Genomic DNA, 17,917 nt, shown 5'->3' on the forward strand with positions numbered 1-17,917 from the left:
TCATATAGATCTTCTACATATTGTATTTATATCTAATTGTTCTGGAGATCTTTGGTGCTAGTGTAAATGATGCTGTGCTTTTAATTTCAAATTTCAATTGGTCATTGCTGATATTTAGGAAGCAAATGACTTCTGTATATTAATCCAGTATCCTGCAACCTTGCTATAATTGCTTATTAGTTCTTGGACTTTTTTTTCAGATTCTCTACATAAATAATCTTGTCATTTACAAAGATAGTTCATTTATTCCTTCCCAATCTGTACACCTTTTATTTTATCTTACTGCATTAAGGACACTAAATAGGAATAGTGAGAGTGAACATCCTTGCCTTGTTGCTGATGTTAGCAGAAAAGAATCTAGTTTCTCACCATTAAGCATGATGTGAAAGAGGTTTTTTACAGATTTATCAAGTTGAGGAAGTTCTCTATTGTTACGTTTACTTAGAGTTTTTATCTTGAATGGATGTTGGATTTTGACAAATGCTTTTTTTGCATGTACTGATGTGATCATATGGTTTTTCTTCTTTTGCCTGTTGAGATGGATTGCATTAGGATAATTCTGGCCTCATAGAAAGAATTAGGAAGTATTCCCGCTGCTTTTACTTTCTGGGAGAAATTGTAAAGAATTGTTCATTTCTTCTTTATATGTTTGGTAGAATTCACAGTGAACCCATCTGGGCCTGATGCTTCATGTTTTGGAAGGTTATCAGTTATTGGCTCAATTTCATTAATAGACATTAATAGATAATGTCTATTAAGATTATCTATTTTATTTCTCCTCGCATGAGTTTTGGTAGATTGGTCCATTCTATCTAGGTTATCAAACTTACAGTCACAGTTATTCATAAAATTCCTTTATTATCTTTTTAATGTTTATGGTATCAGTAGTAATGGCTCCCCTTTCATTTCTGATATTGATAGTTGGTACCTTCTCTCTTTTTTCCTAGTTAACTTAGCTAGAAGTTTATCAGTTTTGTTGATCTTTTCAAAGAACCAGCTTTTAGTTTTGTTGATTTTTCTCTAGTCATTTTCTGTTTTCAACTTTACTGATTTCTGCTTTAATTATTTCTTTTCTTCTGTTTACTTTGGATTTAACTTGCTCTTTTTTTTCTTTTATCTAGTTTCCTAACGTGGTAGCTTAGATTATTAATTCTAGATCTTTCTTCATTTGTAGTATATGCTTTCAATGCTAGAAATTTATCTCTAAGCACTGCTTTTGTTGTATCCCACAAATTTTGATAAGTTGCATTTTCATTTTCATTTAGTTAAAAATACTCCAAAGTTTCTCCTGAAATTTTCTCTTTGACCCATGTGTGATTCTTTTCTGCTAATTTCCAATTACTTTGGAGTTCTCCAACTACCTGTTATTGATTTCTAGTTAAATCCAGGGGTCAGAGTATATTTTGTATGGTTTCTATTCCTTTGAATTTGTTAAGGGATATCTTATGACCCAGAATGTGGTTTCCCTTGGTGGATATTCCATGTGAACTTGAAAAGAACGCGTAATCTGCTACTGTTAGATGAAGCAATCTACAGAAGTCAATTGGGTCCAGTTGACCGACGGTGCTATTCAATTCAACTATGTCCTCACTGATTTTTCTACCTGCTGGATCTGACAATTACTGATAGAGAGGTGTTACATCTCCAACTTTAATAACGGATTCATCTACTTCTCCTGACAGTTTTATCAGTTTTTGCCTAACATATTTTGATGCTCTGTTGTTGGGCATGCACACATAAAGAATTGTTATGTCCTCTTGGGGAACTGACCACCTGTATTCTTATGTAATGCCCCTCTTCATCCTTGATAATTTTCCTTGCTCTGAAGTCTGCTTTGTCTGAAATTAATAAGGTTATTGCCACTTTCTTTTGATTAACGTTATCATAGTATAACGTTCTCGATTTAAAAAATTAATCTATGTGCGTAATCTACTTATCTGTATATTTTAAGTGGATTTCTTGTAGACAACATGTAAACGTACTTCAAAAAGTTCATGGAAAGATTCATATTATCTTCTAATTCTATTTTTCCACAATCTCTTTGAAGTACCCTCATATAGCTGAGTCTTGTTCTTTTTATCCATTAAGATAGTCTCTCTTAATTGGTGTATTTAGACCACTGATGTTTATAGTGATTATTGATATAGCTATATTGACATTATACCACATTTGCTTTTGTTTTCTATTCACTGCCCTTGTTCTTTATTTTTTTATATTCCACCCTTTTCTGCCTTCTCTGGTTTTAATTGTGCATTTCATATAATTCTTTTTTTCCTCCTCTCATAGCATATAAATTATATTACTTTAAAAAAAATCTTTCTTAGTGCTTACCCCTCAGTATGCAATATAAATTTACAACTAATCCAAGTCTTTTTTCAAATAGCACTATACCACTTCTCAGGTATTGCAAGTAATTTACAAGAGTGTATTCCTAATTCCTTCCTCCCATCCCTTATTATACTGCTGTCAATCATTATACTTACACCTACGTTATAATCACCTAATAGACAGTGTTTTTTGGTTTGTTAAATCATTAGCTGTTAAGATTAAGAAAAGTAAAAGATTTTATTTTACCTTCATTCATTCATTCTCTAACATTCTTCCTTTATTTATGTAGATCCAAGTTTCTGTCCTTTATTACTTTCATTCCTAATAATTTCCTAATAATTTCTTCTAACATTTCTTGCAAGGCAAGTGTTCTGTGACAAATTCCCTCAATCATTGTCTAAGAATGTCTTTATTTCTTCTTCACTTTTGAAGGATAATTTTGCTGGCTAGAGAATTTTAGTTTGGTAGACATTTTCCTGTTACCACTTTAGTAAATGAAGTATAATAGGCTGGAAAGTAAAGAATAAAGGAGAATGGAATAAAGTGAGACTGGAAAAGTGGGTAGGGGTCAAATCCTGAAGAGCCTTATAAACCATGTTGAGATTTTTCAATTTTAACCCAAGAGCAAAAGAAGTCACTAAAAGATGTAAACAAAGAAGTTACATCAATCAGATTTTTCTTTTCTTTCTTTTTTTTTTTTTGAGTATCACTATGACAGGAAGGTAGAAAATGGATCTGGAGGCAGTGGAGGACTAATGCAAGGAACAAGTTAGGACACTCTTGCAGCAATATAGGCATGATGGTGTACTGGACCAAGGTAATTACAGTAGAAATGGAGAGGAGTGAAGAAATGTGAGAGATACTCAAGGTATAATCAACAGTATAGGATGATTCAGTCAGATTTCTGGGTACAGGAGAAAGAGAACAGTTGAAGCCTGACTCCCAGATTTCTAGCTTAGGCAACTTGTTTACTCTTTATCTCAACTGTTAAGTCCTTCATTCCTGGTCCTCCTTTAAATTAATGGAGCAAACCACTTCAGGTTTCATTTGCTTCTGCTTAAATTAACAGCGTGCAACATTACCAAATTAATCTCTAAAAACAGTTTTTATCAGTTTATACCACTGCTAAAAGACAAGGCCAAATCTAAAATTCTTTGTGTGTTTACAGGATTATCCAGTAGTTCTTTTCTGGCTTTTACATACATAGAAAAAGAGAATGGTGAGAAATTATACTAGAAACATCCATTAAAGTAAATCAGAATTGGTCCCAATGTTAGAGTAAGGCATATGAATATAAATCTGTCAGTCTGGGAAGGTCATAAACTTTCTGAGGAGATGGGGAATAAACTGCACTTTAGACTAAAGATTAATTTGACAGCAGTGTATGAAATTGATGAGAGCAGCCTCTCTTTAATTCACTTGGGTAAATACCTAGGAGTGGAACTGCTAGGGCACATAACTGCATGTTTAACATTTGGAGGAAGTGACAAGCTGTTTTCCAAAGTGGCTATACCATTTTACATTCCACTAGCAATGTTTGAGGATTCCAGTTTTTCTACATCCTCACCAACATTTGTTACTGTCCATCATTTTGATGGACAATAGCCATCCTAATGGATATATGTAAAGTGGTATCTCTTTGTGGTTCTCATTTGCATTTCCCTGCTGGATAGTGCTGTTGAGCATGCACTTACTGGCCATTTGTGTATTTTCTTTGGAGAAAAGTCCATTCAAATCCTTTGCCCACTTTTAACTGGGTTTTCTTTTTCCTGCATTATTTTAAAGTCTCAAGTTAATTTTGTAATTTGTAATATAACCAGCTCCCTGCCCAACCCTGAATAAGACAAAGATTTTAGAACACTTATATTCTTACCAAATTCCTCCTGAATTAAATGCTATGAATGACCAGTATTTTAATTCTACCCTTTAATTCCAGAAAGATAATAATTATTATTATTTTATTCAGATAATATTTATTTAGATTTACGTACACATTTACCAATTTCTTTGATCACTTATTTCTTCTTTTATCTTCTCTAATCCTGGGGTAATTTTTCTCTTCTCTGACAAATTCTATAGAAGTTCCTTTTGTGAAGGTCAGTCAGTAGTAAATTCATTTACTATCAGTTTTTAACCCTCATTCTTGGAGGTAAGTTTGCTCAGTACACAATTCTATAATGACTGTTATTTTTCCTTAGCACTTTGATGACAGTATCCCACTGTCTTGTCTTCCATTGTTGGTGCTGAGAACACCGTTTTCACCATAACTGTCATTCTACTGCAGGTGATCTACTTTTTCTCTCTGCAAGTTTTAAGCTCTTTTCATTGCATTTCCATTCTGCAGTGTCACTGCAATGCATTTAGGTATGGGTTTCTACTTATTTATTCTACTTGGTATACTATGTGCTTCTGTCTCTATAGACTCATATCTTCCACCAATTATCTGTTACTCCTGAAATATTGCCTCTCCTTCATTCTTTCCTGGAATTCCAATTAGATATATTAGAACCTCCCACCCTATTCTACATATTTCTTAACCTCTCCTTCATATTTCCCATTTCCTTGTCTTGGGTAATTTCTTCAAATCTCTAAGTCACTGATTCTCTCTTCAGTTATACCTTGTCTATTGTTTACTCTATGCACTGAAATTTTTTTTCTTTAATCAATTATATTTTATTTCAAAAAGGTCTATTTCTTTTAGCTAATCATTTTTATGAGTCTATCATTTTTTCTTTAAGCATTTCAAACATGGTTATTTTACAGTCTGAAAAATTATATTCCCATATTAAGGATTAAAGTCTGTTAGCAAAAAGAAAAGAGATTTAGATCTCGAACTCATTAACACAGTTTATTTCCTTGTTTATTGAATAATCTTTGTGAGCTACTGTTCGGCTGATTTTAAGCTACTGAATTCTGGAGGCTCAACTGTGACTATACCCCTCCAGAAGTAACTCGCATTTTCAGGTACCAACTGCCAAGAAGCATTATCAACCAGAAATCAACTTTTCCCTTGTCAAGATCCTCAGTTTAATATGGAAGTCTTCAGCTCAGCCCTACAACCTAGCAGCTTGCCCAGCAGGTGTTAGCCTGGATCCCAGAAATAATTAACAGCAATTTGCTTCAGGGGCATCCCACTTTTCCAGTGTGTTTACTGGTTATTAATCCATTTTCAGGGAAGTGGGGTAAGAAGGAGAGTTAAGAGATTTTTCTTACTTTTGTAAACCCAGCTGGACAACAAAAACATAGCAAGCAATCTAATAGCTCCAGAATATCAAGTTCACTATTTTGCTGGCAGTACAGGTCACCTAATGATTTTTTTTAAAAAACTTCTTTCTTCCCAACTTTCTATTAAGAAACATTTCAAACATACGGAAAAAGTTAAAAGACTACTTCAATGTACACATGTATACCTGTACCTGCATTCAACAACTCTTAACATTTTGCCATATTTGCTTTATTTTTCATGTGTATATATGTTTTTGCTAAAGTGTGTATAATTAAATTACAGATACCATGACTCTTCATCCCCTAAATATTTCGGGATTCATCTATGGGTAAAATCATCTTCCTGTATAACCAATACCATTAAAACATTTAGAAAATAAACGAAAATTCCATAATTCCATCTAATATCCAGTCCATATTCAGAGTTACCAAATCATCCCCAAAATGATCTTTATAACTTTTTTTCAAACCAGAATTTGATCAAGGTTCACGCACTTCACTTGGTCTTTGTCTCCTTAATCTAAAACAGACCCTACTCCTAACTTTCTAAAAATGATATTGTCTTTTAGAAGAATCTAGGCCAATCGTCATAAAATGTACTACATTCTAGTTTTGTTTAATTGTTTCCTCATGGAGTCATTTAACTTGTTCTATCTCCTATGTGTACTAAAAACTGGAGGATAGGTATATAGGCTTGATTAGGTGATGGACCTTTGTATATGTAAATACTCTGTGAGATAATCCTTGACAACAAGTGAATATCCTCTTCCCAAGCAATCTTTTGTCTAATGATTTTAGCATCTACTGATGATCCTTGCTTAAATCTACTAAGGTTACAAAACAGAGATTTTTTCCAATTTCCTCATTAATTCTATATTTATTGGCTTAAACTTTTTGGTAAAGAAGACTTTAATTCCACCTTTCCTCGCCACCACACACACACTTTTTTGATTATCATTACGGGCTAATGAAATTTTGATGCTTTGACCAGTTGGGAAGGCCTCAAGTGTCTTTTAAACTTAGTCAAAGATGATAATTCACTTCAGAGAGAGGTGGGACAAGATGATGGACACAGAAAGGGACCAGAGCAAGGAATGGACAGCTAAATACAGGGGAGAACATCAGTTGGACAGTGTGCAAGGGCAGTAGGATCCAGGTGAGGATGCTGTGGAGCATGAAAACCAAGCAGGGTGCTGTAGAGGAGAAAGAGCCATTTGGCTTCAGCCGCTTCCACATCTCCAACATCAGGATCAGCGAGAAGGAATTCTCCCTTGAGACAGAAAGAATCTGCTCAGCCGTGAGCACTTCCCAGCGATATCCCTCCACATGCTCTTGCCCTACCCCACCCCTACCACTGCTGCAGTTGCCTGTGCCATTGTCTACTGCCAGAGCTGTAGCCCTTCTCCCCACAAAGGAGTTGATCCTGCAAAGCACATCCTACTGCACAGCTCACACCAACGCCCAAGCAGCCCCACTCTCCCAGCAGCCCACATGGCCCCGGTTGCCCAAGTGACCCCTACCATGCAACTGCTTGCATGGCTCAACCTGCCTGCACGGGCCCAGCCATCTGTCCACCTGTACAGTCCGAGACATCCTGTGCCCAAGTGGTCCCAGCTGCTACAGTTGCCTACATGGGCCCACCTGCACATGTGAACCAAACTGTCCAGCTGGCCTGTCACCAACACAGCTCCACCCACCCATGTGGGCCCAGCCAAACACATGACCCCAACCACAGAGGTACCTGCCAGCACCCCCCAGAACAACTGAGTCTACCCAGAACTAATGAGTATACCCAGAACAACTGAATCTACCTGGAACCACTAATACTGCTGAGTCCCCTCAGAACCAAAACTAAAACACCCCACCCAATGGGCGATATACAACAAAACTATAAATATGAAAAAGAAAGAAAATATGACACCACCAAAGGAACAGTATAATTCTCAAATGCCAGACCCCAAACAGCAGAAAACTCTTGGAATGTCTAAAAAAGGAATTTCAAGTAACAATCTGCAGAAACTCAGTGAGATATGAAAAAATTCAGACAATACAATGAAATGATAAAAACAATCGAGGACATGAAGGAGGAAATTTACAAAGAGATAAATACCATAGAAAAGAATGTAGCCAAACTCCTGGAAAGGAAAGACTCATTCAATGAAATAAAAACTATAATTTAGAGTACAAGCAGCAGACTAAAACAAGCAGAAGAAAGAATTTCTGATCTCAAATACAGTCTTTTTGAAATTACCCAAGAAGACAAAAATAAATAAATAAAAATTTTAAAAATGAAGAAAATATAATAGAGCTAGTAGACAACCTTAAGTACACAAACATCCAAATCAGGGGTGTTCTAGAAGGGGTGGAGAAAGTAAAAGATATTGAAAACATACTCAATGAAATAATAGGGGAAAACTTCCCAGGTATTGATAGAGATAAGGACTTCCACATCCAAGAGGCCCAAAGACCTCCAAACAGATTCAATCCAAAAAGATCCTCTCTGAGAAACACATTATAGTCAAACTGTCAAAACTCAAAGGCAAAGAGAGAATCCTAAATATAGCAAGAGAAAAGCATCAAGTCACCTATAAGGGAGTACCCATCAGACTACCAGCAGATTTCTCAGCACAAACCCTACAGGCCAGAAGAGAATGGGATCATATATTCAAAGCACTAAAAAAAAAAAAACAACTGCCAGCCAAGAATACTATACTCAGCAAGGCTACCCTTCAGAAATGAAGGGTTAATAGTATATTTCCCAGACAAACAAAAGGTATGGGAGTTCACCACCATATGACCAGCTCCACAAGAAATCCTGAAGGGAGTCCTGTACTTGAAACCCAAAAAACAATAATCACCCCCATGAATACACAAGAAAGAACAAACACCACTGGTAGAGCATATATGCAAATGAGAAAGAGAAAGAAACTATACCATACCACCTCAAAAAAACCAATGAACATTGAAGACAACAAAAGGGAAAAAAAAGAACAAAAGATATTTGACTCAACCACACAAAAACCAATTAAATGCCAGAAGTAAGACAAAATCTTACAATAACAATTCTAAACATAAATGGATTAAATTTTCACTCAAATGACACAAACTGATAGATTGGATTAAAAAGCTAGACCAACTATATGCTGTCTACAGGAGACTCGCCTTACCTGTAAAGACACACACAAATAGTGAAGGGATGGAAAAAGATACACCACGCAAACAGAAACCAAAAACGAGTAGGAGTACCTATTCTTATATCAGATAAAATAGATTTCAAATCAAAAACCATAAAAAGAGATGAAGAAGGCTATTATATAATGATAAAGGGATCCAACTAGCAAAAAGACATAATAATCATAAACATATTTGCACCCAACACCTGAGCGCCCAGATAAATAAAGCAAACAGTATTAGAACTAAAGAAAGAGATAGATACCAATACGGTAACAGTTGAGGACCTGAATACCCCTCTCTCAGCACTGGACAGATCATCTAGGCAACAAATGACAGAAAAACACAGGATTTAAACTACACACTAGACCAACTGGATTTGGAAGATATCTACAGGACATTCCATCCACAACTACAGAATATACATTCTTCATCAGCACATGGAACATTCTCCAGGACAGACCACATGTGAGGTCACTAATTAAGTTTAAACAAATTTAAAAAAAACTCAAATCATTTCAAATATCTATGCAGACCATTATAGATTAAAATCAGAAATCAATAACCAGTGAAACTCTGGAAACTATACAAACACATGCAAATTAAACAACATGATTCTGAATGATCTATGGGTCCATGAAGAAATTAAACAAGAAATCAAAGAATTTCCTGAAACTAACAAAAATAAACACACCATACCAAAACCTGTGGGATACATCAACAAAAGTACAAAGAGGGAAGTATATTGGAATAAATGCTTACATTAAAAGAATAGAAAGATTTCAAATAAACAACCTAACACTAAACCTCAAAGAACTAGAAAAACAAGAATGCAATCCCCAAATTAATAGACAGAAAGAAATAATTATGATCAGAGTGGAATTAAATGAAATAGAGACCCAAAAAACAATACAAAAGACCAATGAAACCAAAAGTTAGTTTTTTGAGAAGATAAACAAAATAGACAAACCATTAGCTAGGCTAGCTAAGAAAAATAAGAGAGAAGGCACAAATAACAAAAATCAGATATAAAAGAGGACACATCACAACCGATACCACAGAAATATGAAGACTCACTAGAGACTATTATAAACAACTATACACCAAGTTTGAAAACCTGGAGGAAATGGATAAATTTCTAGACACACACAAAATACCAAGACTGAATCAAGAAAAAAATAGAAGACCTAAACAGACCAATAACAAGCAACAAGACTAAAGCAGTAATAAGCAGTCTCCCAACAAAGAAAAGCCCAGGACTGGATGGCTTTACTGTTGAATTCTACCAAACCTTTAAAAAAATTTTTTTTTTCTATCAAACCTTTAAAGAGGAATTAACAGCAATACTCTTCAAACCATTCCAAAAAACTGAAAGAGAGGACATTCTCCCAAACTCATTTTATTAGCCAGCATCACCCTGATACCAAAACCAGACAAAGACACAACAAAAAAAGAAAACTACAGGCCAATATCTCTGACGAACATATTGGTAAAAATCCTCAACAAAATAAAAGGAAACAGAATACAGCAACACATCAAAAAAATTATACACCATGATCAAGTAGGATTCATCCCAGGTATGCGAGGATGGTTCAATATACACAAGTCAATAAATGTGATACATGACATCAACCAAATCAAAGACAAAAACTATATGATTATCTCAATAGAAACAGAAAAGGAATTTGACAAAACTAAACATCTCTTTTTGATAAAGACTCTCAGCAAATTAGGTAGAGAAGGAAAGTATTTCATTCAACACAATAAAAGCCATATACAACAAATCCATTGCCAATATCATTCTGAATGGAACAAGACAAGGATGTCCACTCTCACCACTCCATTTTAACATAATATTGGAAGTACTAGCCACAGCAGTCAGGCAAGAGAAAGGAATAAAGGGCATCCAGATTGGAAAATATGAAGTCAAACTGTCTCTGTTTGCAGATGACATGATCCAACATATAGAAAAACCTAAAGACTACCAAAAGTCTTACAGCTGATAAATGATTTTTAAAAAGTTGCAAGATACAAAATCAACACACAAAAATCAGTAGCATTTTTATATTCCAACAATGAACTAGTAGAAAAAAGAAATCAAGAAAGCAAGCCCACTTACAATGGTCACCAAAAAAATAAAATACCTAGGAATAAATTTAACCAAAAAAGTGAATGATCTCTACAATGAGAACTACAAATCCCTGCTAAAAAAATTAAAGAGGACACAAAAAGATGGAAAGACATTTCTCATTCATGAGTTGGAAGAATTAACATTGTGAAAATGTCCATACTTCCCAAAGTGACCTACAGATTCAGTGCAATCCCTATCAGAAATAGAAAAAACAATCCCAACATTCATATGGAACAACAAAAGACCACAAATAGCCAAAGCAATTCTGAGCAGAAAAATAAAGCTGGAGGCATTACATTATACTACCTGACTTCAAAATATACTACAAAGCTATACTTAACAAAACAGCATGGAACTGGCATAAAAAGAGACACTCAGACCAATGGATCAGAATAGAAAACCCAAAAAGCAACCCACAGACTTACAGACAACTGATCTTTGACAAAGGCACCAAGAACATACACTGGGGAAAAGACAGCCTCTTCAATAAATGGTGCTGGGAAACTGGCCATCCATATGTAGAAGAATGCAAGTAGACCCATACCTCTTGCTGTATACCAAAAATCAACTCAAAATGGATTAAAGACTTAAAACTATAAGACTTGAAACTATAAAACATAAAACTACTAAAAGAAAACACATGGGAAACATTTCAGGAAGCAAGACTGGGTAAAGACTTTGTGAGTAAGGCCCCCAATTACAGGCAACAAAAGAAAAAAAGAAAGAAATGGGGTCATAAAAAAAATTATATAAAAACTTTCTGCAAAGCAAAATAAACAGAGCAAAAAAACAACCTGCAGAATGGGAGAAAATATCTGCAAACTATGAATCTGACAAAGGATTAATATCCAGAATATATAAGGAAATGAAACAACAGTAAAAAAAAAACAAGTTACCTGATTAAAAAATTGGCAAAAGAGCTGAATAGGCCTTTCTCAAAGGAAGATATACAAATGGCCAACAGACACATGAAAAAATGTTCAACATCACTCAGCATCAGAAAAATGCAAATCAAAACCACACTGAGATATCATCTCACCCCAGTTAGACTATTATCAAAAAGACACACAGTAACCAATGCTGGGGAAGATGCAGAGAAAGGGGAACCCTCCTACACTGTTGGTGGGACTGTAAATTAGTGCAGCCATTATGGAAAACAGAATGGAGGTTGCTCAAATAACTACAGATAGAACTGCCACATGATCCAGCAATCTCACTGCTGGGTATGTACCCAAAGGAAAGGAAATCATCATGTTGAAGGGATATCTGCACTCCCACATTTATTTATCACAGCTCTATAATATCCAAGAATTGGAACCAACCTAAATGTCCATTGATGGATGACTGGATAAGGAAAATGTGGTATATATACTCAGTGGAATACTACTTTGCTATAAAAAGTGAAGTTCTGCCATTCACAGCAAAATGAATGAACTAAGAGAAAATTATGTTAAGTGAAATAAGCCAAGCACAGAAAGAGAAACATCACGTCCTCACTCCCAAGTGGGAGCAAAAAAATAAACAAATAAATTTTAAAAAAGAAAAAAAGATACAACAATCACTGTAATATTCTGAATTTCCAAAAGGAAAGAACAAAACTGACATGGGAAAGGGGGTGGGGGGTTAGCAAAAAATTGGTAAAGGGCCACAAAAAATGATTACGTTGTATAATGCTGAATATACTAATTATCCTGATTTACTCATCACATATTGTATACAGGTACTGATATTTAATGCTGTACCCCACAGATATGCACAATTATACTTCAATAAAAAAATTTTTAATAAAAAAAACGTATTCAAAAATGCTTATCTTCATTCATATTAAGAAAAAAGTATTAAAATTATAATCAGAATTTTTCAAATCATACTTCCATGGAGCAAAATGTTTAATAATATACTTTATGGGCAAGCATATGAAAGAAACAGGAGCTCTTTATTGTAAATAAAAGCATAAATCTGTATGGTCTCTTTGGAGGGCAAATTAATTTGAAATACTACAGATTCAACCTATAGATATACTTGCATATATGCACAAAGTATAGAAGTATACATTAAATATATTCTGCACTATTTTTAATAGTACAGAACTATAAAATATATGCCCATCTTTAGGACACAGGCTGAATTACAGTACTTCCACATAAGGAAATATGATGCAATAAATTCAACATTTTTTTATTATGTAATTCTCTTTAAGACATTATTATAGCCTGACTTCATCTACTAGCACTTTCTTCCCTCACTCCACTTCAGCCTCAATGCCATCCTTACTCTTCCTCAAACATCCAAGCACACTCCTACCTCCAAGGGTTTTATACTTTTCCTTCTGCCTGGAACACACTTTCTATAGATATTAGACTGGCTAATTCTAACACTACGTAGGTGTTTGCTCTTAAATCATAAGATAGACCTTCCCTGACCTCTCTACCTAAAATAGTCCTATTTCCCCCGCTCTTGTCCTTTCCACTGCTTCACTTTTCTTCATAATTTACTGTTTCCTGACATGTTGATTGGTTTATCTGTTTATTGTTATGTCTCCACTAAAATTGTCAGCTCCAATGGACTTTATTGGCTTTGTTCACACTATATCCTCAATACTTAGAACAGTGCTTCCATAATGAGTACTTAATACTTTTTTTCATTCAAATGTGTAAAAGCCATGGTTCACAACAGAGTGTGCATTATTCTATATATGCGTACATGCATAAAGTACCTTTAGAAAGATGCTCAAGAAACTGGTAATAGTGGTTGTCTCTAATGAGGTGAACTGGGAAGGTGGGGAATACTGCTGAGGGAGACTTACTACAATGTATATACTTTGTCATAGTCTGGATTTTTAACCATGTATATTCACTAAGGATATAATTTTTTTTATTATTATTTAAGAAAATATATGTCCAAACAACACTGTAATGTAATCTGGTACCCCTTTTAGTATTTTCCAACTTTATGCAGGCATCTTTCTTAAAATTTTAATGCTTTAACTTTTTGTAGGCTTGTTCACTGATGTTGTTTTGACATAAATACGAGAAAGTGATCACAATCAACTATGAATTCAAATGCAATATTTTATACATCACACGCAATTTAAAAGACTAGAAAGATATATGTCAACACGTTAACAAGATTACTTCTCATTAGACAGCTAATGGGTCATTATGCTTCCTTAAACTTACTTTCCACAGTAAGCATAAATTACTTCCATAATCGGAAAAAAAATTTTACTTATAAAAAAATTCAAGTTTTAAATAAAGTAAAATAAAAATTTAAAGGAACACTTCCTTCCTAATACACAAATATTTTCTGTAAATGTGACATTAATACAAAATGAAGAAAAGCATTTCAAATGTAATCAACATTTTCCCTAGGATTCCAAAACATAATTCTAGGCCAAAATTCCTAAATATTCTATTAATTTTAATCCATCAGTATTCCTTTTTTCTTAGTCTTCCAGCTTGACATACAATCAATATAATTCTATGCTTATTTTATAAGCCTAAGACGATTTTGAAAGTGTGATCCTTTTAAGGGATTTTAAATTAACCATGATTTTTACTTCTTTTTAAAATTTTTAATTTCCCTATTCTCTTCCTAGTTCTGTTTCTTTCTTTCAAACTGTAACTCTTAACACTTTAGAACCCATTATTTCATAGAAGACATATCCTTACAACAATGGTTTTGCATTTCTTTAAAATTCATGTTTTTCAATGATTACCACTAAATATAGTTCCATTCCTACAGAAAATTCTCCTTTGTAGAACCACAGACCATAAATGTGAAATAACTTTAAACAATTCTGTTTCAGATATGAGAAGTACTATTATTTCTACTACACAGATGAAGTACTTAAAACCTAGAAAAGTTTGGTAAATTTTCCAAGGTTACCTAGCTATTTAGTGATGAAACAGAGTAAGAAAAGAGATTAGGACAAAGCCCTCCTCATTTTTCATTGCAGTATTCTTTCTACTACAATTCACACCAAATTATAAACCTCTGAGAGGAAAATGAATAGGATGGTATCTTGATCCACAGTATGCTGAGTGATCCTATGCCCAGAAATCCTTCCCATCATTACTTCTTTGTTGCTATTTCCCAGATTATAGAAATTTCTTCCATATTTGTTAGAAACAGCAAGAAACCTAGCAACAGATTCCATCATGGCCTCAGGTGTCTGCCAATAAAGAGCATAAATTCCTTGTTGGAAGATTGTGAAGCCAATGTAATGATGTAATTGCAGCACTGAAAATTAGTTATACTAATTTTCCTTGTTTGTGAATATATTTATTTAATAGAAACTATACCAGTTAATATTTGAGTGTAAACTGAAACAGAGTTCTACTACTTCAGTTCTGTAAAATAACATTTTAAAATTAGGAACATCTACAGTAAAACAAACTACATAAAAACAATAATATAAGATAAATCTTAATACCACAACACAGCACGTCATTGGACTCTAGTACTGAAAAAAAAAAGGTTTTTCTATAGAATTTTTCATTTCACAACAAAAATCAAATAAGAAAACTGTATATTTATATATATTGTTACTAAGAACTATAAACTTATTGCCCTGTACAATTCTCATGATCTTAAAGAGTACGTACCAACAGTTTTTTGCCGTACTATACTTCTTGCCTTTTCAGTTCCTGGGGAACCAGTGGTTGTTGCACTTCTCTGTCTCATTGGGGCTTGGCCAGGTTGATCACGACTCCATCCTCTAGAAAATGACTTGTCAACCGAAACTTTCTGAAATTCATGTCCAACTCCTAGAAATGTAGATTTTCAATCTCAATATACTGTCACTTGATTAATAATACCATCAAAGTATGTGTGCTACCTTGCCTCAGATTCTTAGGTTTACTCATAATAAATTACAAAGTTAACAAGATAAAATGCTGAGTACTAGAAGGCTTTTTTGAGCTGCATTTTATGTAAAAATCATATTCCAAAACTGATGTAGAATTTAAAAATTGCACCATCAACAATAAACTACTATGAATTCTCTGGCACCCACTTGCTTTGTAATAGAAATGAAACATTTGGACAAGCAAAAAAACCCCCCAAAATGAGCTAATCAAAAACCATCCCTGTAGTGAAGGTTACTTAATTTCTACCCGCTACAAATAGCCATTTGGGAAATAATAGTCCAGGAAAAAGTGGTTTGGACATATACTTTATACCCTGGACAAAAAGTTAAGTATGAAATGTGACTTAGATGTAATCTCTAGCTAGCAAGTAATTAGAATACAAAATACTAAATACTGCCATTTGCAAGAACATGGATGGACCTAGAAGGAATTATATTAAGTGAAACAAGTCAGGCACAGAAAGAGAAATGTCACATGTTCTCACTTATTTGTGGGAGCTAAAAATAAATACATAAATACACAAATACGCTGGGGGAGGGAAGAAGACACACAATTACAATTCCTTGAAGTTGATACAACAAGCAGACAGATAGGAGGTTGTTGGGAGGGAGCGGGGAGAGGAAGGAGGGAGGGAGGTGTCGGTAATGGGCCACAATAATCAACCACATTGTATATTGACAAAATAAAATTAAATTAAAAAAAATACAAAATACTAACAAATCAAGGATTCTGAAAACATGCATGAATGATATAATCATTAGGCTGCCCTATCCCCTTTTAATACTGGACAGAAACATATTTCACATCTAGGAAATGTTTGCTGTTAAGAAAGCAAATGCTTTAACAAAATGCCTTCAAAACAATTTTTCAAATAATCATTACATACATTTTAAATAGAGTAACAGAACTCACCTCCTCAGTTTTAACAAAACACTGCTTATGATAAAAGGAATAGCATTTTATAAATTTCCACTTAGATTAAGCATAAAATATTTTAGATTCTAGATTATTTAATTAACTTTAGTTAGATACGTATAGACTACTTAATCTCTTATCAAAATTATTATTAATTTTAAGATCTCTAAGAAAAGTTACAGGTTACCTGTATGTTTTATCATTGGAAATTTTAAACCTCCAGGGTAAATGAAGGAGGAAAGGATTAAGAAAGAATATGATTTTTACCTCTGGCCTCCCCCAGCTTGGTTTTCCCCAACTTAATTATTTAAACCAATTTATATGGAGTGCCTTTGTGAATAACTCTTACCTTTCCCTTTGTGCTTTTTTTGCTTCTGTTCACTCAGCTTATCCAATGGCAAATCACTGAGATCCAAACTATATAAATTCCTAGCTAAAACTTTAGTTAATGTTTCCATAGTCAGTGACCATTCAGTGGCCAACTCTTCCCAATAGGTCAACGATGACAAAACTGACAGTAAGTCATCCCAAAGTTCTCGGGAGATGTACACATTTAGATTTGCTTTGATCCAGGCAACTATAAGAGTCTATAAACACAAATAATGAGAAATAACAATGAAATATGTTTAGTGTGTGACTTCAAAATTAGATATTCAATTCTAAAAAATTTACCTAAGAACAAACAATTTTAAATTGCATATCCATGACTCTTTCCCTCATAGATAATACTTGTAAATTAATTCATGTAGTCATTAGTATCTAGTATAAATTTAATTTTAACAACTGCCAACTCTCAACACTCCAGCAATCCAAACGAAAAAGAAACCTTCCTAAAGTTATAACTATCCTTCACACTGCATTACATGTTAAATAAAATAAATGTTATTTAAAAAGAGATAAAAGTCTCCATACTATTAGTGTTGAAACTGTAGTTATTGAACTAAAAAACCAAAACCTACATTCCCAAATTAAAGCTGGAAATCACTAACTACATAATTTTTTAAAAATTTAATATAAAAAAACAAGGTACTAGAGATGTACTTAATGTTTTTGAAAAATTATATGTAAACTGAAGGTTAAAATTAAAGTTCATTTTAAAGACACCAGAAGAATTAAAGGCATTCTGTAATAAATCCAATCATAGAATAAAAAAATTATTCATATAAGGGCAGAAACTACTGATCAGTCAGTATCCCTTGAGATTTTGTGAATTTTTACCAAAAATATACCCTCCTATTGAAAACAGAAATCACAAAATAAAGGGTTTTCAAAAGCT

General features: G+C 33.9%; 1 protein-coding gene across 15 annotated transcripts in view; it reads right to left on the reverse strand.

The window, feature by feature from the left end:
* RALGAPA1 (Ral GTPase activating protein catalytic subunit alpha 1) overlaps positions 1 to 17,917 on the reverse strand; it is a 236,104-nt gene that overhangs the window by 135,476 nt on the left and 82,711 nt on the right. For all 15 annotated transcript variants that reach the window (XR_010022974.1, XR_010022970.1, XR_010022972.1 and 12 more), the window contains 2 exons: positions 16,991 to 17,228; positions 15,463 to 15,624 (listed from right to left, as the gene is read on the reverse strand). Coding sequence is in view for 6 of the 15 variants with exons in the window: in XM_063091099.1 (XP_062947169.1) it covers positions 15,463 to 15,624; positions 16,991 to 17,228 (400 nt within the window). In the remaining 9 variants the exon portion in view is untranslated. The remainder of the gene's footprint in view (positions 1 to 15,462; positions 15,625 to 16,990; positions 17,229 to 17,917) is intronic.

This window comes from Cynocephalus volans, chromosome 3 (assembly GCF_027409185.1).
Source record: "Cynocephalus volans isolate mCynVol1 chromosome 3, mCynVol1.pri, whole genome shotgun sequence".
NCBI lineage: Eukaryota > Metazoa > Chordata > Mammalia > Dermoptera > Cynocephalidae > Cynocephalus > Cynocephalus volans.